Source organism: Durio zibethinus, chromosome 16 (assembly GCF_047325235.1).
Source record: "Durio zibethinus cultivar Kanyao isolate XHJ-2024 chromosome 16, ASM4732523v1, whole genome shotgun sequence".
Classification (NCBI taxonomy): Eukaryota; Viridiplantae; Streptophyta; class Magnoliopsida; order Malvales; family Malvaceae; genus Durio; species Durio zibethinus.
Window position 1 is genome coordinate 2919243 of NC_143177.1, and position 20454 is coordinate 2939696.

General features: G+C 33.7%; 3 protein-coding genes across 6 annotated transcripts; 1 reads left to right on the plus strand and 2 right to left on the minus strand.

Annotated features, from left to right (window-relative positions):
* Positions 1 to 802: 802 nt before the first annotated feature.
* On the plus strand, positions 803 to 2477 carry LOC111291729 (auxin-responsive protein IAA4-like). The gene is made up of 4 exons (XM_022883662.2): positions 803 to 1226; positions 1355 to 1557; positions 1652 to 1751; positions 1931 to 2477. Exons 1-4 carry the CDS (start codon positions 1027 to 1029, stop codon positions 2004 to 2006), a joined length of 579 nt encoding a protein of 192 aa, XP_022739397.1. The 5' UTR covers positions 803 to 1026; the 3' UTR covers positions 2007 to 2477.
* A 4788-nt stretch (positions 2478 to 7265) lies between these two features.
* LOC111291709 (Glycosyl hydrolase family 47 protein) lies at positions 7266 to 15723 on the minus strand. 3 transcript variants are annotated; one of them, XR_002690423.2, is made up of 19 exons: positions 15212 to 15723; positions 14637 to 14756; positions 14452 to 14544; positions 13604 to 13690; positions 13427 to 13517; positions 13265 to 13320; positions 12885 to 12957; positions 11718 to 11827; positions 11105 to 11155; positions 10917 to 11005; positions 10688 to 10769; positions 10491 to 10604; positions 10161 to 10240; positions 9345 to 9480; positions 9021 to 9091; positions 8671 to 8917; positions 7982 to 8273; positions 7769 to 7841; positions 7266 to 7665 (listed from the first exon to the last, which is right to left on the minus strand). XR_002690423.2 is itself a non-coding variant. In XM_022883626.2 (17 exons), exons 1-17 carry the CDS (start codon positions 15323 to 15325, stop codon positions 8040 to 8042), a joined length of 1848 nt encoding a protein of 615 aa, XP_022739361.2. In that variant the 5' UTR covers positions 15326 to 15670; the 3' UTR covers positions 7266 to 8039. The 3 variants fall into 3 exon arrangements, 1 of the variants encoding a protein (XP_022739361.2); XR_002690421.2 differs by having other exon boundaries at positions 7266 to 7841; positions 15212 to 15670; XM_022883626.2 differs by having other exon boundaries at positions 7266 to 8273; positions 15212 to 15670.
* Positions 15724 to 16850: 1127 nt separating this feature from the next.
* LOC111291705 (uncharacterized) lies at positions 16851 to 19915 on the minus strand. Of its 2 annotated transcripts, XM_022883612.2 has the most exons (8): positions 19669 to 19915; positions 19428 to 19557; positions 19201 to 19328; positions 18948 to 19086; positions 18468 to 18582; positions 18055 to 18118; positions 17662 to 17949; positions 16851 to 17076 (listed from the first exon to the last, which is right to left on the minus strand). In XM_022883612.2, the coding sequence occupies exons 1-8, from the start codon at positions 19816 to 19818 to the stop codon at positions 17071 to 17073; spliced, it is 1020 nt and encodes a 339-aa protein (XP_022739347.1). In that variant the 5' UTR covers positions 19819 to 19915; the 3' UTR covers positions 16851 to 17070. The 2 variants fall into 2 exon arrangements, with proteins under 2 accessions (XP_022739347.1, XP_089601304.1); XM_089745178.1 differs by lacking the exon at positions 16851 to 17076 and having other exon boundaries at positions 17481 to 17949.
* Between the last annotated feature and the right edge of the window lie 539 nt (positions 19916 to 20454).

The following is a 20454-nucleotide window of genomic DNA, read 5'->3' on the forward strand; positions in this document are numbered from 1 at the left end:
GGATTTTGGAGAATCTCAATTAACTACAAACAGGCCAGGTCAAATGAGTGTTTTTTATTTTTTTTTCGTTGCTATCAGAGAGATTAATTGAATTACTAAGGATTGAATATTTTGCTTGTAAAAATATATGATTCGATTTTTATTATCAATGATAAATTTTTTTAATGAGTAATTTGTAAATTTAATATATATTTTCTCAACATATTCTGACCTTTAAACGAAATAATTTTTCCCACTTACACTATTCTTTACCTAAAAAAACAGGTTTTCGTTAGTTAGAATGGCCGACAGAGATGTATAAATAAGACTAGTAATTAAAAATGCTTAGCTTTTTAATTAATTTCTTTTCTTGTTTGAATTTTAACCATGAATGATTCAGGGGCTGACCTGACCCACACATATGACAGCCCACATGAAACGAACCCCACAATCCATTAGGCAAAATTGAAAAACCCTGCCAAATTCTAGCCCCACATGGCCATGGTGTGCCCGTACACACCCAAGATGGATCCTTTTCACATGGGGAGGCTGGCTAGCTTTTCCCTTCATTTATAGAAAAACCAACGCCCCTGATTTCACTCCTACAACCCACAAACCCATCTCGACCCTTCCACTGAAGCCTCAAGTCTTCCATATGGGCGGCTGAGCTTGTCCCACCCTTGTCTCCCTATCCAGGGGCAGCTAGCCTCAAAGTTGCTGCTATTGCTACCGACAGCTGAGCTTTCTTTTGGCAATAATTCATGCATCGAGAGAATAACAAGGCTTCCTCATTACTCTTAATCCACCATGACTAGCATCATATCCTATAAAATACTTGCTTTTGCAACCCTATTTCAACCATAAACTCAGAAACAAATTTTGATTTTTCTCAAACATTGTGCATCCTCAAAGGAACTGTGACTTTCCCAAAATCAGAACTTGAAAAAAATCAGCTTGCATTTATCTCTACATTGAACAAGAAGGAACTTTGGGTTTGCTATACTAGCTGCTTTGGTATATCATTTTGAGAGTGAAGCTCTTTGAAAAATGGAAGGTAGTGTGGCATATGAGAATGATCTAAACCTCGAGGCAACTGAACTAAGATTAGGGTTACCCGGAACAGATGAAAGAGAGGAACAAACAGTTTCCAATGTTAGAAACAACAAGCGACCATTGCAGGTGGCTGATGAGGAATGTGGAGCAAATGGCAAATCTAATACTCAAAATGAAACTGCCCCTCATGCCAAGTAAGTTATTATAACAAGTTACAAACAAAATTTGCCTTTAGCAGATGATCTTCTTTTGCTATTTGATTTCCTGTAAAATTAGATGGAAACTAATGGATCCTTTTGATGCATATATATGCAACATGCAGAGCACAAATTGTGGGGTGGCCACCAATCCGGTCCTATAGAAAGAATAACTTTCAGCCAAAGAAAAGTGAGTGTGAGGGTCCTGGGATCTACGTGAAAGTAAGCATGGATGGAGCAGCATACCTAAGAAAGATTGACCTGAAAGTTTACACTGGGTACCCGGAGCTCCTGCGGGCTTTAGAGAACATGTTCAAGTTCACCTTAGGTAAGAAAATGGAATATTATGTTGTTATTTTGTTGTTATGACATAAATGACCTTGGATTTGGGTAAAATGACCTTGGATTTCAACTTCTTTCAGGTGAGTACTCAGACAGAGAAGGCTACAAAGGATCAGATTATGCACCAACTTATGAAGACAAGGATGGAGACTGGATGCTAGTTGGAGATGTTCCCTGGGAGTAAGTCTCTCCCTTTTCTGTTTTTTTTTTTTTAATTTTAAGTCTACAGAATTTGAACTTGAAACTGACCGCTCGGCACTCGATCAATATGACACGGCTGTTGCCTACCTTTTCCTAGTTGCTATTTATCCTAGATATACATCTTCTGAAACTTACAAGGTTATCTAATTTTGTTACAGAATGTTCATCACATCATGCAACAGACTAAGAATCATGAAAGGATCAGAAGCCAGGGGCTTAGGTTGTGGTGTATGAGAAAATTGTCTCTACCAACAACAACACATCCAAGAGCAAGGAAAAAACAGAAGATCCATCTTTCTCATGGAGAGAAAAATCTTTCAGCTTGGGTTCTCGAAGGAGATTTTTGGATCTGATTCTCAGTCTCCTCCGTAGGTAGTCTGGTCAGAAAATTCGACCGACTAGGAGAGTTTAGAAATAAAACAGAAAATATAAAGGAGGAGTTCACATTTTCTTTGCTCAGAAGTTTGGCTGCAGCAAACATATTTGGTGGTTTGAGCATCTGTTACTGTGTTTTGCTATTTTACTCATCAAACCAAAACTAGATACAAGAATCTGTTGCTTCATGTGCTACTTTGTAAAAAAAAAAAATTGAAGAAAAAAGGTCACAAACAAGTTTTGGCTTGTAATATGAAGAAACAAAGTTGTATTTCAGCTGTGTGTCTCTGTACAATTACATTTACATATATGAAATGTATTTCTCCAGAATTCAAGCATCACAACAGGGGATATTTGTTATAAATTAAATCCTTTCCCATATATATATAAGTTGCCTTGCACTAAATTCACTGGACACCTTTGCTTAATTTGCAGGACTAGGAGCTCTAAGAAACTCAAACTTGATTTTTCTTTATAACCAAGGCAGAATATATATTGAGTGTAAGTAAAGAACACATTTATGTAAGGAAAATAGGAACTGAAGTTAGAGTAACAGTTCAATATTGATCTAAAATTGGTCTCTGGTATTGATTTTAAGAAATATGCATCAGTGTATGTCACCCTACAAATCTTGACAGTAATTTCACTGGCAGTGAATGTGATCATTTCTCAAACTTAAGGTAGTCAGGGCCTCAAGTAAGGTCACTGACTCACTTCTAGGTCTGGAGAAATACTTCATGTTCAAACTTCTTTTTTGTGATATGTTCAAACTTTACTTTGGATCTATTGATCTTGCTTTTCTAGTACTATTTTTTTTATTTTAATTTTCCTGGCAGAAGGTCTTAAGTGCAGATGAACCTGGAAAATCCAATTGGAAGAGTAAGAAGCATTCAGCAAGCATTGCCTACATATCCATAAAAAATTTCTAATATTTGTAACATTGCAGTTTCTTTGATCTTCACCGAATTGATAAATGCATGAATACAAGTATATAGGACAGAATTCTATTTTACTCAAACGTTGCTTTCCATAGAAAAGGTCAAATTATTTTTTAAAAAGGAAAAAAAAGTTAAAATATTCCTAACAATACCAAACAGCCTATCATAAGTTTGTATTCAACAAAAGATTATGACCGTCACTGATTTGATAAATACCCAAGATTACAGACAAAAAGGCCAGAAAATACATGTAACTGAAATGTTGTTTCCCGAAGAAAAGGTCAATAAAACTAGAGTCTTGAAACAACGAAATAGGATGACATGTCAAAACATGTCATTCAAAGCCTTTCAACAGGGACCTTTATGATACTAGGATTTTGGGATTTTTTGTTCAAACTTCAAACTAAAATGCAAAAGATCTAAATCTTTACCGCCCAAAGTTGAAAATTGTATTGGGAACAGTGAGATCTACAGGACTGAACATGTCACAAGAAGCAAAACTGCACGTTCCAGTGGAGGAAAAAAGTCTGGTTATAATCTTAACTGTCAGGATTCTTTTCTTTTTGTTTTCAATACGTAATCTTCCTCTCATTTCTCTAATAAGTCAGTGGAGTTCAGGTGCAGGCATTGAATTTAATGATGTCTTTATGTTAGAAAGAAAAGCGAAGTGACACTAAATAATGTAAAAAAAAAAAATCTATCAGTTTGTTACTATGTCATCCAGCCATATAATCACAAATTACATATGATTTTACTGATTTGAATGTTGGAGTGCATATGCGAACTCGATCCACTACCCTCTGACCTTATTCTCTTAATAGGTCTGGTAAGCTTATCAGCTCAACCTCTAAACAATCTCTGCACCCATCAACTCAGAATTACATCATCAGTCTTATATCTATCAAATGGAAAATTTTCACCGGAGGTGAAAATGATGATTGGTTACGATTACTTAACATAATCTACAAATGGAAGGAATAATCCATTTGATATTCCCTTTTACGCATCGGAGAACGGTTTGTTGGTAACGAAAAAGCAATAGCATTAAGCTGTCCTTTTCTCGAGAACAGCTTTCTAGGATATGGATGCCTAAAATATCTTTCCTAACCTATATGCCATGGCTAGTGGTATTTTTAAACTAATAATATCTTTTGTTATGAAAATCTTATCCAGCTATGAGAAAATTTTTGGGACTTTGTAAACATTGTTCCTACCTAATTCTTTTGGCAAAAGGGTGTTCGAGAGTAAGGGTAAGAAAAAAAATTAAAAATTTTAAAAATTGATTTGAAATTATTTAGTTCGATTTTGTTTGAATTAATTTTTTTATTTGATTCAGATCAATTTTAAATATTAAATACATATATTAGATTTGAATCAAAATTTTAAATCAAGAGATAAAAAATTTTTAAAAAAATGAATCGAACCAAATTATATATATATTTTAATTTATATATATGTATATTAAATTTTTATAAAATAAAAATAATAATTTTATATCAAAATCTATTTAAATATATTAATAATTAAAAATTAAAAATCGATAAATTGAATCGAACCTATAAAATTTGGTTAAATTTTGTTTGAATCGAATGAGTTTAAATTCAAATTTAGATTAAATTTTAAAATATTATACAATATTTAAAAAAATTAAAATCGAATCCGATCAAAATCAAATCGTTATCACCTCTATTTGAGAGCCCGGCACCATACTATATCTGATTATAAGCTATTTTAATATTGATTTAGTTGTGTCTTGGATGATTTAAAGAGTGCATTTTTTATATTCGTGTAATGTATTTAAAATTTTATTTTCGAAATATTTTTTATAAGAATTAATGATGTCTTAAATGATGTAATAAATTTAATGCTTTTTACATTTTTTAATTCCTTGAGAATAATATATTTTTCTTTGGTTCCTAGAGAGCATAGATTCTAACAAAGAAATTAATTGCTTGATTGAAAATAAGAAAATGAGATAAAATATCAATTCTTTTTTTTTTTTTATATGGTTATCTTTAAAATGAGATATTCAGTAGTCTGTGATAAAATTTCAACACTTATAATTTTTTTTTTTGATCTTCAAACACGTGACATTTTTTTGTGTAAAAAAATGAAATTTAAAAATTTTCAACCACTGCTAACTAGACAGGATTTCTCAAATTCAAACAGCCTAAACTTCTGATAATTCTTTACTGCAATTCAAGTCTGAAACCTGAAATGGAGCACATGACATGTTCGATAATTGTTCATATGTATGTTACTAAAACTAATGTTTAGTAACATTTATGTTGCCAGTCATTACCCAACCGCACTATCCACAGACTATGTAACCAAGTCATTGCCTCACCTTGCCATATCACAGATTCCATGTGCGGTTCAAAGGAAGGGATGGCAGCCAAGCATGGTTTGATTAGTTGGTGCACTTAATATATGGGAGAAACATGGACATTAAGCAGTTGCTTAGATTTTATCATTCCACAACTAAGGTTAGGACATGTGTTCTTATGCATAAACCACGCATTTGTCACATGGGCATTGATATTGGCTGCTCCATGCCATGTCAAGAACAATGCAAGGCCTACAGCACAGGACTCAGACAGCCAGCCATGTCAGTGGGAATTTTGGTTAAGAATTTTTTGTAAGCAGGATGCTTTCAGATGGAATCGTAAGCCTACATTTACATGCATTTTGATGTTTTTGTACCCGCTATTTCATCTCCTCTTGATATTGTATCTATCTGTTTGCTGTGGTTAAAAGTCAGATGGATATCATGGAATATAAGGGAGAACTTGAAACTGATTTAAAGTTACCAAAGTTTTCATACCATTATGAAATCAAACAGAGACAAGGGTACTCTAAGATGTCGAGAAAAAGAAAATAACAATGCTGATAGTATTTTATGATACTCAAACTGACACCTTCAGCCAATTATTTTTTATAAACGAGATTGCAATTTGGAATAGGAAAATGGGTTGCAAGCATTGAAATTTGAATCCTAACACTTAGTAAATGTCATTTTTTATAAGTAATTGCATCAATCAACTGAAATAAGTTTCTATTTCTAAGCCAGTTATTCTTTGTACCTACATAATATCACCTTTTCCTCGCAATCTGCTCCTTTAGGACTATACTAGTCAAAATTGCAGAACACCAGACCCAAAAAGTTTTTTCCCCACTAGATATTAACTTTTGGGACAAAATTAGTGGCGCTTCCAACTTGGCCACAACTTTACAGTGCTTTGCCTCAAAAAGTAACGAGTCTGAAGTACAACTTGGTAGCAGAAAATAAGCATTTCCATGCAGATAAATTTCCAAGAGATGTCATAAAGCTTACTGGTGCATCCATGAACTGTGTTTTCTTTGGCACCTGGATAGCGGATACTTGAATATTTGGCATCATGTTATACATTCCTGAATTGTTTTCATTCTGATTTATAAGACCAAAAAAATGTGAAGGATGTACTAGATTCTCACAGGCAGGAAAAATGCTGATGGAGCAGTTGACAATGTCCAATAATAACCAAAAAGGGTGATCTATTGCCAAAAGACTAACAATCTTTCTTCTTACAAATTTCTTTTGATCAGCCATTTCCCAAAATGTTAAATGAGCACACATCAGAAAACCAGAAAAGCATGGTACGGCGATACTTTTTTGAGTCTCTTAAAAATCCCAAGAGTATCATTTTTTCACTGATCAAATTTAAGGTAAAGTATATTCTTTCGGACTCAAAATGCAAAGGATCTCCTGTGACAAATTCATGATAACACACCCCAAAACTCAATCCAGCTGGAAGTTCTATTCTTCCTAACTTGATTCTTCCTAATCATTGCTCTCATTCTAGAAACACCATCTCCGGCAATTTCAGCTAATTGTACATTGCAATGGACCCTACAAGCAGCAAGGAAAGCTCCCCAAACAACTGCACTAGGTAAAATTGGCATGTTTCTTATAAGGTTATATGCCTCTTCAAGGCTCGCAGCTCGACCGTGAAGGTCAACAATACATGCATAGTGTTTTTCTGAGGGTTGAATTCTATATTCTTCCAGCATATGTTTAAAGTACCTCCTGCCCTCACTAACAAGTCCCTCAGGCATGGTTACAACCTGTCAAAACCCCGAAGAATTTTCAACTAATAAAATCATGCAAGGCTGTTGTTTAATCTGAAAGGCAAGATGGATATCAAGAGAGAATCATCAACATGTTCTTTCATTGATTTCTTGAACACCTAAGAATTTTAGTCCTCGTTCAACCAATCCCTAATACTGAATCTAAAATAATTCAAATATGTATTGTAATTGAACATGAGAATCCATCAATCAAGATTTCCTTATAGTTTTGAGTATAATTTGTCTAAATCAAAGTGTCTGAATGTGATGGTTTCCAAGATTAAAGTCCTCAAGTGAAATGAGAACCTTCTGACAGTCCCAAATAAATGGCATCCCAACTAAACTGGTTGTCCCTCTCGAGCAACTTTGGGACTATGGTCTTCCAGCAATCCACTCACCACCGCAATTAACCTTTGGAGTAACTATATAAAATGCACAGAAGTTCTGTCAAATTTTGGTAAGTTACAACGGCCCTGTAAGTAAACAAGTGCCTATTTTCAGTTCTCCACATTACAGCCAGCATAACAACAGCACAGTCTTCATGCAGACCTTCATCTTGCAGTTTATAACTCTAACCTCAAATATATTCTCATTCTATTGACAGTTGTTGCCGAATTGCTTGAAACTATTGACTTTAATAGTATACATGCTGTCAAAGTGGAGAAGATCAATCAATCATAAGCATCAGATTAGGAGCTTAAATCAGATAAAATGACAGACCAGCCAATATTCATCAGTCACGTCACTATCACCAATCAGGGAAAACAGCACAAAGGAAAGAGCTGAGACCTGGTTCCATTATGTGGTTCAGGGCACCCAGTTTGTTACACACGGCCAAGAAGCCTTTTCATGATTGAGATGGATCACTCTCTGATTCCCTATCAGTTGATTCTTCAACATTGTCATTGTTGCTGTCACCAGATAGTGATTGATTAGTACTTTGGCCAGAAACAACAACTAAAGCATGGCTCTGAACGGGAGTATCTGTTTGTTTTGCTGAATTATCTTCATGAGGTGTATCAACTGAAGCCAGATATGAAATGCCATACTTCTGCCCATGAGTTAGTCCTGGACAAAGGCCCTGTGAAATAAAGAACAAATTTTCTAAGAGAATGGAAAGACATCAATGTGCTCCTCATGAAAATGGAGGAGTTATTGCCAAAAAAAGCCTCAAACAGCTGTTCCTTGTTTATTCTGCTATTTCACCATAAGAAAGAGTTCATTAAAGTGATGATGCTATAACTAGAAATAACTAAATTCCTACCAGGGAGATCTGAAATAGCCTTTCTATTTAGTGATAACCTGTAAATGAAAATCATTACGTAGACACCGAGTACAGGCATTTATCAATCTTTTAGTAATATTTCATCACATAAGATTACCATCAACACAGTGGAAAACAAACAAAATACAAAGTAGAGGAATAAAAGTCATTAAGGTTTACCTAAATATGATTCAGAAAATATTTCAAAACTAACCTTAATCAGCCCTGATACAGGAGATGCCTCAAGATAAGAAGAATCCAATGGAAATCCAGTCCGATTCCAAACCTCAGAAACTCTACCACCATTAGTTTCATGAGAATCAGCAGACTTGTCTGATGCATGAGGCTCTTCTTTAAAGTCACCCCGGTTACAATAAGCCCCAAAATATGAACAATGCTCTCGCAATAGAGATATTTGAGGAGTTGCGGGCAATAAATGGCCCTCAGTGTTAAATATGTACCTATAAATGGAAATTTTCCACAAAAAATGAAAAATAAGAAACTATCGCTTATTTCATATTACAAAATTTTTTTAAGAAAAAACCTAGGAAACAGAAATCTTACTTGTATGGTCCATTTTCAACAAGGTTGTCGGGACCCACAGCCAAATCGAAAAGGAGCCACAAATATTTCACCTAATCATGTTGAGAGGTTATAAACAAGATTATACTGTAAATGACGAGGTTATAAACAAGATTATACTGTAAATGACAAGACAACAAGATGAGAACACCAAAAAATATCCAGGGAGGGAGAAGCTGGCAGACAGGTCAAATTGGACTTAAGCTCAAACTAAACGAAATCTTAAAATCTAGTGTTGTCGTCCATATATATAAAGGTGCATTTAGGGAAACATGGAATAGCTAAAATACACAAATTATTACTTACTGTTTCTGCCAGGAAAAAGCTCTCCATGTGATCCTCCCTCTTGTGAAACTCGACATCTGATATATGACAATAACCACAAGGGCATCTTGCCCCGTATTGCAAGCTAGCAACCATGTCTCGTCCAGCATCCAGATATCTACAGTGGAAAATATTTGTGAACATTTAATTAGCAAGAGTGGAGAAATAGAACAGAAGTTGTTCATGTTAACAATAACAGAACAGATAACTGGAAAACATCTAATAGGAGCAGGAAGAGCTTTGCACTCTCATCAACAACAATTCTTTGTCTAACAAAATAGCTTACATAGCAAGTCTGTTTTATTTTCTCACATTCATTTAATGCAATATCTTAAATCACTGCTGTTAAATGTCATAATAGGCATCAGCTTTTATTCCTCTCACTTTTTCTCTTTTTCTATGTATTAAGTTTCAGCAAGTTTGTCTTCTAATAAAATTTATCTTCAGATAAGGGTATTTCTTTGCTATTTAATGCTCAAATGAATTGCTTCTACAAATCGGAGAGAAAGCAAGCTATGCCAGCATTTTTGTAATCCTGAAACAATAAAGCCTTTCAGAAACAATATCAACTGGCTGGATAAATGAGAGTTTTTTTATAAATGAATATATTTAATTTAATGTGTAAACAGAGTGACACCTTTTCATCCTTTAGAATTACTCCAGTTATAGAAAGAAACTGATAAAGTTTAGATGTTGCAATATTACCATCTCCAAATAACTATATGTTAAAAGATGTAGCAAACTTGAGTTAAAAAAAAAAAGTAGAAAAGGAACTTAAATAAAAGTCAATTGATTGACCTGGGATCTCTGGTAGCTTTGTAGAGCCAATATGTGCTTTCTATTAACTCTGGACGCAAAGGGTAACTCTTTTGCCCATGCTGCCAAAGAAACATGATATAAGTGTGACAAATGTTTAAAAAAAAAAAAAAGAAGAGAAAAGTTATCAGGTAGATCTTAATTGTGAACCATCATAGAGCAAATGTGCAAATTTTGTTAAAAAAAAGAAAGTGTACTTTGGTATCAGGGCGTATTTGGTGTTATTAAGGTACACATAGGAAATAAGTAAACTTCTAATTTGAAATGCTGAGTGAAAATGGTAAGAGTAGTTCAATATTATGATTCAGATACCTGAACACTAAGTGTAGCAAGATTAAAACCCTCAGGAGTGAAACCATATCTTTTCCAGACACTGAAGAAAGCAGTATGCGTTTGAATAGCAGGATCAATATCCCCCGCTAAGACCTTCCAAAAAAGGTAAACCTCTGATTACCAAATATTGAATTATATATCTTATGGTTCTATAAAAAAAAATTATATCTAATAACCTGAAGCCCGGGCCAAAATGCCTGTAAACTGTTAAATAACGGCCAGACAATAGCAGCAGAATCCATATTGACCTCTACATACCTAAGGAAATAAATAAAAATTAAACAAAGAGAGAGAGATGATAAAGTAAAACACATAATGCAGGGAAATTGTGAAATGACAAAGGTATAATAAAATAAGGGAAAAGAAACATATATTAAGGTGGTGCTCAACAGCAGAAGTTTTTACCAAGGGTCATTGTAAAGATAGTGCATAGCAGCACTGTATGCTTCTTGGAAAATGAACAAATACTCTTCATCTCCAAACAACAAATATGCCTGAAAAGATATCAAGAAAGGAAAAAACAATATCCTCTCTATTACTAAATTGTGATCACAAAATTACGAGGTACAAGAATTTCAAGTCATGTGACAGACCTTCAGAAGATACTCATAGAAGGAGTCAATGCTTGTCCCTATTCCAGCATCCTGCAATGCAGCATAGAATCAATTGCAGCTAGCCAGATATAGATTGGCTTAAATTGTTCCTTCACATTGTAGATCGTAGTAACAGAAGGGCCAACAAAGATCGGTCCAGTTGAGTGACAGGTTAATGAGTTAAACTGCAGTTGAGTTCCTAGTTTAGCTGTATATTCTTAATTATGTGCGTTTTTCTTATTCGATGTCTGCATATCAGCAAGGCAATTTGCAAGGGAAATACAACCTATGAAAATATTAACTCTAAACTTGTCCTTTTGAAAATGAAAAAGAAAGGTTTCACAAAAGAATTAGAAGATAGGACAATAAACTTATAAAAGAATAGATAAAGACCACATCAAAAAGGTTCAAAACTGACCAACTTTCATCTAGAAAAGACTTCCTTCATACATATTGAAAAAATGACTCAATAGAAGCATCAGCAACAAAAGATTTAATCCTTTTCCATCCATTTAACAACTAAATAATATTAAGAACATCCTGAAATAGTTATTACAAAAACAGAAAATTGCAAGGCCCTTGATTATGTGGTCATAGTAAAAAAGCATGTTACCTTCTGTGTCCATTCACCAGTAAAAACATTGATATGAGCACCGACTAAGTTAAGCTTTGAGCGGCGAGCCCACAGGCCCCGAACAGCATTCTTTGTAACTTGCTCAAAAGCTGCATCCATTTTAAGAAATAAACCTATTTCAGCAATGAAAGTGAAAGCTAACAGTCATTACAATTGGTAATGGTAAGTAAAAGTCTCATAGACCTTCTGATAGAAGTTTGCAAAGTCTAGACTACCGAGTTTTGAATTAAGCATCTCCTAGTCATTTTGGCAGCCCTGTCAATTGGTTATACTAAGATTCCAAGCAAACCAATCCAGATTTTCCCTTCAGTTTTCTTGTCTGTTAGTATTTCCATAGTCTTCCCTTCCATATTTTGTGCCTTTCAGTTATGAACAATTAGAACCATATTTTTTTTATGGACTAAATTTAAACAGCAAATGTGATTACTGGGGTCTCTAGTTTTTTCCATGGTAAATATACTTGTGCACCATGGAAAACAATGGAACCCTGACCTCTTCTTCCATCTATTCTCATAGCAAGAGCAAATGACATTAGGATCCGGGACTATTAACCTTAAGTTCAGAATATATTGGCTTCACAGGTCAGGGTTGACCCAAGGCTCCATCAAAAGTTGCAAGGCTTCTTTATGATTCAGCAATATAAAATTTCCAGCTAATAGAGCTTGGACAAGGAAAGGGGAAAATGGTCTAATTTCATAATAGTCATAGCAAGTTAGCAACAGCAAGCACTGTATTGAAATCCACGATTACAAAAGGATTCTTTAATTTCTAGAATCCAGGAAAGCAACTACAGTCTACAAAAATTTCAACTAAGCATCAAATTATCATTTATAATAACAGCAAAACCAATTCTTTAACTGTGCAAGTAGAAAAATAATTCAATAAACCTAAAATACTTGCAAGGGAACATGCAAGCCAAAAGCAATATTCACTCAATGCATGATATGAAGTAGGACTATGAAAGGTCCTAGAACTCTTGCTACCTGGACTTAAAATGTGGCTCATAGCCCTGGTAAACCAAGGGCTCCCCAGCAAGGCTATCAGTAACAGGCAAGTAGGAGAGCCAAAGCTTGCTATTTATACATTTTGTAGCATACAAACTTCCAGAGAATGCGACAAATGAAATATAGGGGCAGAAACGCTTACTAGGATCATTTGTCAAACGGCTTAGCACTCCAAATTCAAGGGTCAAAGTCCCACCACCAGCCGTTGATGTTATCTAAGCAGACCAAAATTGCAAGTTTAAATAACCTATATAATATAATATACATGAAAACTGCAAACATAGAGGACCCATAAGTAACTGGGCTTTATTATAGATTACTATGTGAACAACATCAATTCACTTTAATACCTTCATCTTCATCCATTTGAAATTTCATACAGCAACTATGAACATCACTAAGTACTAATAACATTGTACTTTAGGGTGTGGGACAAGGAGAATTAGCACAAGCTATGTTCAGGGTGACACAAGCAAAAACTAGTTAAATAAATCATCACATAGGAGATGATAGAGGCATTGCCTTGCTTTCATGTTCATCAACTCCATGCTTTAAATTAACAGATCCAAATGGGATTCCTGCAATACATCATAGCTGAAGATAGTCATGATAAGATACCACACCTATTACCAGCCAGCTTTCCCGTTACTGTATCTTAATGGAAAAATGTTCCAGGAGTGATACCTGTAGGAGTGTCAAATGCAGGTAATAATCTCCTGGCCAAATCTTCAGCTAAGTCAAGTAATTGATTGTCATAGGAAGGAATTCTCATGCCCTGAAATCGAAATGACCCAGATGTTTATTCTACAAGAATGAAATATGATTAGAAAAGATTGATGGAGGTGGACAAGTCCATATTACCGTAGCATAGTCACTTGCAATAAGATGAGCAGAAAGCAGACCTCCAAGGACCCTGATGGTGGTCTCAAAAATGGAAACTGTTTTATTCTGCAGAATAAAAGTAAACTACAAAGTTTAAAATTAACTACTAATTGATTGGATGATAACAGTGATTTGGAGGGAGAAAAAGACCATGAAGTAAGGATGAGGAAATGTCGAGTTAATATAAACCACTACACTGTGACAGTCATATTGTAAGAACAACATAGAGAAAAAATTAGTCTTTTTGGAGTCCCATGAAGATATATAATTTTATAGAATTCACAAGACAATTTTGACAATGGAAGTAACCATCATGATAAAAGAACTTTATGAAGGCTTTCAAATTTATTATATCTCCTCAATCATGGAAATCAGACAGGTTGTCTCTTTAATTGCTAAACATATGACAAAAGCAGCCTTAGATGTTAGGTTTGCCAAGGAGAAATTTCATTTTGCAGGAAAAGTATATGGGCATTGAAAAAGAATGGTAGACACTTCTTGCGGATATAAAAAGTTTGAAAATGGAAATCAACAACAATAATCTATTACCATAGTAGAATGTAAACTAACTGCCATGTATGTTGCATTTAAGTCCTAAGATAAGAAACCAGAAGTATGATAACTTTTATCACTTTACAAAAGATCAAGCTTCTATTGCACCAGTCTTAAGAGTTATCAAGTAGCTCTTTAAATCAGAGCTTGAGCTCTAAACCAAGGATATAGAGTTTCACCTTCAACCCTATAAAAGTCCATACTAAGGTTTCCATACTAAAAACAAACCCAATGCGATAAGCACAAAAGATTGATGCAAAAAATATTTCACTCACTATATCAAACCGAAGATTTTTACCAATCCATTCAACAGAGGTAGTAAAGCGTTCTCGGTCTCCAAGTAAAGCCAGTGTGTCTAAAGAATCAATCTGCAACAGCAGCATAGAAGCAACATCCAAAAACAGTTCAATACACAATCTCAGTCTCATATAATTTTTGAAAAAAGAGATAAGGATTGTACCAGCGTCAAGGCATAACCACCAAGCGTATCTTCTCCTTCACACGATAGAGGTCTCAACTCATCAAGTGGAAATGCATGTTCCATATATCCATCAAAAGCATGATAGAACATTTCGCGCACCTAGAGCACCCAAGTGCAAAAAAATAAATGCCATCACATGAACGGCTAATGCATCCCATCTACTCCCATTTAGTTATAACGATAATTTTAATTTAAAGGTTAAACTTTGACTTCAGCTTTCTTTTAACAGCATATAAAAAAAAAAAAAAAATCAAGCATGTAGATACAATGTGAACTAATATGGCATCTGTTTCTCATTCTTTTTAATGCTTTTCGCCCAAATAGGTCTTCAAATTTTGCCTTAAAATCTATTCTCATCATCAAAGAAGCCTCAAATACTCAATTATCAATCAACAAACCAATCAAACACTGTAAAAATCTCAATCAGCAAAGACTCCGGTAGTAATAAGAAGTTGAAAAGTCAATTCGAAGAATCCTAATTACATCCATATAAAAAGCAAAAACCCTGAATTCAAAAGATAAATTAAAGATAAAAAGAAAAAAAAATGTTTTACCTCATCTCTGAGCTGCTTAGCTTCCTTGGGAGTGACGCCTTCTGCGACTGCTTTGTGCAAAGAAAACAACAAAAGAAATAACAGAAACTGAACAACCAAGTTCAAAGCTTTCATTCTTTTATTAGATTAGATTTCTCTCTTTCTTTGTTAAGATCTCGATCTTAACATCGGCTTTTGTTCGGATTCTTTTATGATTTTCTTTTTTTTTTTTTTCGGAGCTATTGTGTTCTTCAATCTAAACACTGGAACTAAACTCCGTCTGGGCTTCCCTGGCTGGCTGGGTTTTTTAGTCTAATGAAAAGGGTGAATGACCAAAAAGATAATCGCAGAAAAGAAAATAATAAAATCAGTAGGTTTTTCTTTGAATTGCTTTTGACTTTTTTTCAAGAATAATTTATTTTCTTCTACCAGTGGCAATATTTTGGAGAAGTTTATTAGTAAATTAATACTAATTAAAACAGCATTGTAGGTTAAGTGGAATTCATTATTTATTTAAAAAAAAAAAGAAATTAAACTATATTTAAAATTAAAAAAGACTAACAAGATATACATAATTAATGCCTAATGGTTATTTTTTTTTATCACAATTACGAGTAATATTAAATAACTCCATAATTTTCATAAATAACAAGCTATTTTCATAAAAACTAGTAAAATATAAAATATTAAAAGATTTTTAGTATTATATTATAGAATTTTTTAATTAAAATTAAATAAAATTAAATAAAAATATTTTTATTAATATAATATTTTAAATAAAATCAAATTAAGCTAAATCTTAAAATTCATGTCCAAAACCTGGTTTCAAAAGAACTATACTCACCAAAATCTCATTTAACAAAAAACTATATTCGTGATAAATAGTGATATCCAACCCGCCTTTGTCCAAAATTATCTTTAAAAAAAAAAACAATTTAATAAAAATATCCTCGTTTATCATTAAATCAATTTTGTTAACTAATTAAAATAACCTTAATTTTATCACAATTGCCAAGGTTTTATTAAGTTTTCGTTAGGGAAGACAGTTTGTATCTGACAAATCTTAATTTGACTTGATTTTTTAAGATTAATTTTATTTTTAAAATCGAATATCAAATCGATTCTGATCGGATAATAAAAAAAAAAAAAAAAATCGAATCAAATCTGATCGAATGATAAATAAACTTAAATTTTATCTAACTTGGTATATATAAAAAATTATTTTTTTAATTAATTAATTAATTTTACATTTATATATATTTATATTTATTTAATTTTATATTTTATTAAAAAATCATATTTTATATTAAAAAATCATATTTTATTAATTTTAAATCAAATCATATTCAAATATTAAAAAAAATAAAAAAATTAAATTAAATCAAATTCAAATATTATATATAAAATCGAGTCAAGTTCAATTAAACAAAAACCTACCCCGTTTTCATCCATATTTTTCACTTTAATCTTACTTTATTAGAAATTTATTTTCTTTTAGTTCCAAATATATATATATATATAGTATTTTACATGGAGAACTTTTAATATATTTCTTTTTCTTCACACACCGTAATCGTAATTTTCCATATTTTCAAGGGCTCAAATCTAGCCTCCTTTAGCCGTTTCCAATTTATCATTGTTGTAATGAAAGGAAAATATCTAAAGAAAGCATTGACACCTTACAATTAAATCCAAACCAATAAAAAAAATTAAAATTCAGTGAAACCAAAATTAAAACTATCCTTAAACTTGAGGTAATCACATAATACTACAACAAAAAAAAAGTTGTTGAATTTCAATGGAGGCAACCCTGCCCCCATAATAAATCCGTCTCTTAACACCAATTGGTTATCATGGTTCATACCAAAGCCGAGTTCACTTCATGCCTGCAAAAACGAAAGAGAATGTGGTACAGCCTGACACGTCCAAAGACTCTAGCAAGAAATAATTGCAAATTGTTCATAGTATCTCGAGGGCTCTTTTTCTTTTTATTTTTATTTTTTTTCCTTTTGAAAATTGGCAATCTCATTTTAATGTTTCATGTACAATATCTGTGGATAGATTTGATGCCCCTCGTCCCCCAACTCCTTCCCCTTGGTCCATATAGGTTGCATTTTCAGTAGAAGTGCCGAGAGATGGACATCAGATAGGTTAAAGATGATTTCAGCTCACAAGACCTCCAGAGGTTAAAGATGATTTCAGCTCACAAGACCTTGAGAATGATGGAAGATGGACACAAACAACGAGCAGAACCAATTTCCCAGCATATATAATGTAGAACTAACAATAATAAATGAAAAGTAGAATTGTACCATCCATAACCGTTAAGACCATCTCTATTACCAAGACATTAGGGATTTTCAGATGTTAGTAAGAGCACCCATGAACCTTGGCAGCGTAACAGATAGCATGTGGCAAAATGAAATACCAAAAAACATGTAAGTATTAAGTCTTAGTCACGATCAACAAACCTGTTGTTTTCTCTTTTTTGGTCTCCTCTTTCTACGTGGTTTGCGAGCATCAGAATTGGAACTTAAATTACTACTGTTTCCTGTCTTTGAATTTGAGGATCCCCCCACCTTAAAGGAAGAACCACTTCTGCTGTTTGATGTGTTGCTAGATGTGGACATTTCAGCTCTTTGTATGGATGAATTTCGGCTAGATGAAGATCCAAACCTTGATTTTGCAAGTGCTGAATTTGAAAAAGAATTAGTTGATGGCCTGGGAGGCGGCATTAAAGCTCTGGCAGACACCTGTCTCTGTTATAAGTTGTGGCAACCAAAAGTAAAATGAAAGGAGAAGATGTCAAAAAGTTATAATCAATTATTTTCATAAAAATGCAACTATTCAAGTAGAAACTAAACCTGATTCCTTTCATCACTAGACATGCCGGATGCTGCTTTGCCAGAAGCACTAGAAGCCTGTTCCCTGTACACAAATGCCAGGAAGTTTAACTGCACTTTTCAACATAAAAAAAGAAGTGGAATAAAGATTCCTCGCCTGTTCAACTACAAAGAGCTTGCAGTAAAAGGCCAAAGCTATGGTTCTGCTAACCACAGAGTCAACAGGGACTGAGTCTGTGACTCTGCGTTCATGTGAAAAGAAGTTTTAAAGGCAGTTTTATCATTCTATCTATAACTTATCCTGGTTCTAAATATGACCCAAAAAATCAAAGAGGGAACAAAAATGCGATCAACTAGATAATAGATAACACTTCTTATCAAGAAAAGAAGCAAAGTCCACTTAAGCGGGTTCAACTCACAGATACAATATGTACCTGGTACTTTTATCAGTCCATTCATCATCAGCATCAGCTTCATCACTTGAGGTTCCGGTCAAAAAGAAATCATCATCACTCAAATCCAACAGCCCATCATCTTCACTCCCTGTCTCTGTTAGGAGAAATCCAAACAGAAGACATCATCCTTCCGAACATGACAATATAAGTTAATAAAAACAACTTAAGCAGGTAAAATAACATGCATTAAGAGAAAAAAACATGATACACCCATAACTTGTTACATGGTCTTGAGCTACAAACATGCTCAAAAGAATTCTACAAAGTCCAAGGTACTGTGCAAACATTACTTAGAAAAGTTTTCTTTGCTGCATTTTACCTTAATGTGAGTTGCAGTGCAATTCATAATGAAAAGGCCTTAATTCTTAAAAAGCTAAACTACACTATATCATGTAATCAACAAAAATAAGTCACTTCATATAGCATTATATTGCTAGCTATGGCAAAGGAAGAATGTACCTTCCAAATCTTTCCCACTGGCAGCAGCAGCAACTAAGTTGGCTTTTATCTGTTTCCGCAATCTATTTCTCCTATCAACTATGTCCGATTCATCACCTCCCGTAAATAATGATACGTATTTCTCAGTCTTGGGAAAAAACTGCATTTGAAAATAAAATATAAAACATCGCCCTATTAAGACTGTGAAAAAACCATCAAATTTTCATTGACAAGAACAAAAATTTACAAAGAATTAAATATGCTACAAGCATACCCTAACATATTCAAGATCCTCTTTCAATTTAGAAAGTTGTTCAGTAATCTCCGCATCTTGTGTCTGACCGGATGAAGCACGTTGCAGCTTCTCCAACCGCCTTATTCTCCTTTCTATCTTCCTTCTCTCTTCAATAACAATTAAGAAAATTACAAATTACTGATTCATTTCAAAATGAATGAAATTCTATAACCATTAAAAAGATAATAATAATTCTTTGTTTTTACCAAAAAACTTAATCTTTCTGTCCCGCAAGAATATTTTTCGTTCCACGGCGAGTCGGGTATGGATTTCTTGTTGTTTCTTAAGCCCTTCTAACTTCTTTTCTTGAGCCTCTCTAACTTCAGGCGGAAGATCCTAATTATATATATAAGAGAAATAAATGAAATTCAGAGAATTTCTTATACAAATTAACAAATATAAAATAAAAATTAAAAAAAAAAAGGAGAAAATGCAGATGATGAATACCTTTCGCAGGACGCGTTCAATGGAGCGTATCTGGTTCTTGAGAGAAACGGCTTTTGGCTTTGGTTTCTTATCTACGCCAGGTCCCTTTGATCGCCGACCAACGCGCTTCCCCTCCGCCACGCGCCGCTTACCGTAGCCACCGTGAGCCATGTCCTTTTTTCTTTTTTTTTGCTTTTTTTGTCACTGTCCCTATAGAGATGACGAGCTTGGGGTTTTCGTTTTCTTGTTTTTAACTTCTTTTTTATTAAAAATAAAATAAAATTTTTGGTTATAAAATTGTCGGGTATTCGTTTTGTTCTTGCCCTAGCAAGGTCACCCTGGCCTTTGTTGGGCCACTTAACATTTGAATTGAATCTTTAATTGAACATTGGGCCTAATCCATGGCTGAGGATTGCTGAAGTCTGAAACCAAACATGGGCTCAAGTTCAAACCCATAGCAAACCAACCTTAAAAACAAATAAAATTTAAACACAATAACAATTATCACAATTTTTCTTATGAATAATTATGAACTATAGTTGGTAGACCAAAAATTACATCAAGTCAATTAAATTAACAAAAATTAGATTGACTTTGTTTTTTTTTTTTTGTTTCAAAGAGGGGCAAAACCTTATTACAAGAGGAAGGAGAGGAGGTTCGGTTCAAAACCAAGCCTTTATATCTTCTTAAAGGCTTATGTGGCCACTAGGCCACGAAGCAGAAGATAGACTAACTTTTATTTCAAGTTTATGTGCTTCGTTCCCTTAATAGAAACTAGACAATACATAAACAATATCCACCATGTTA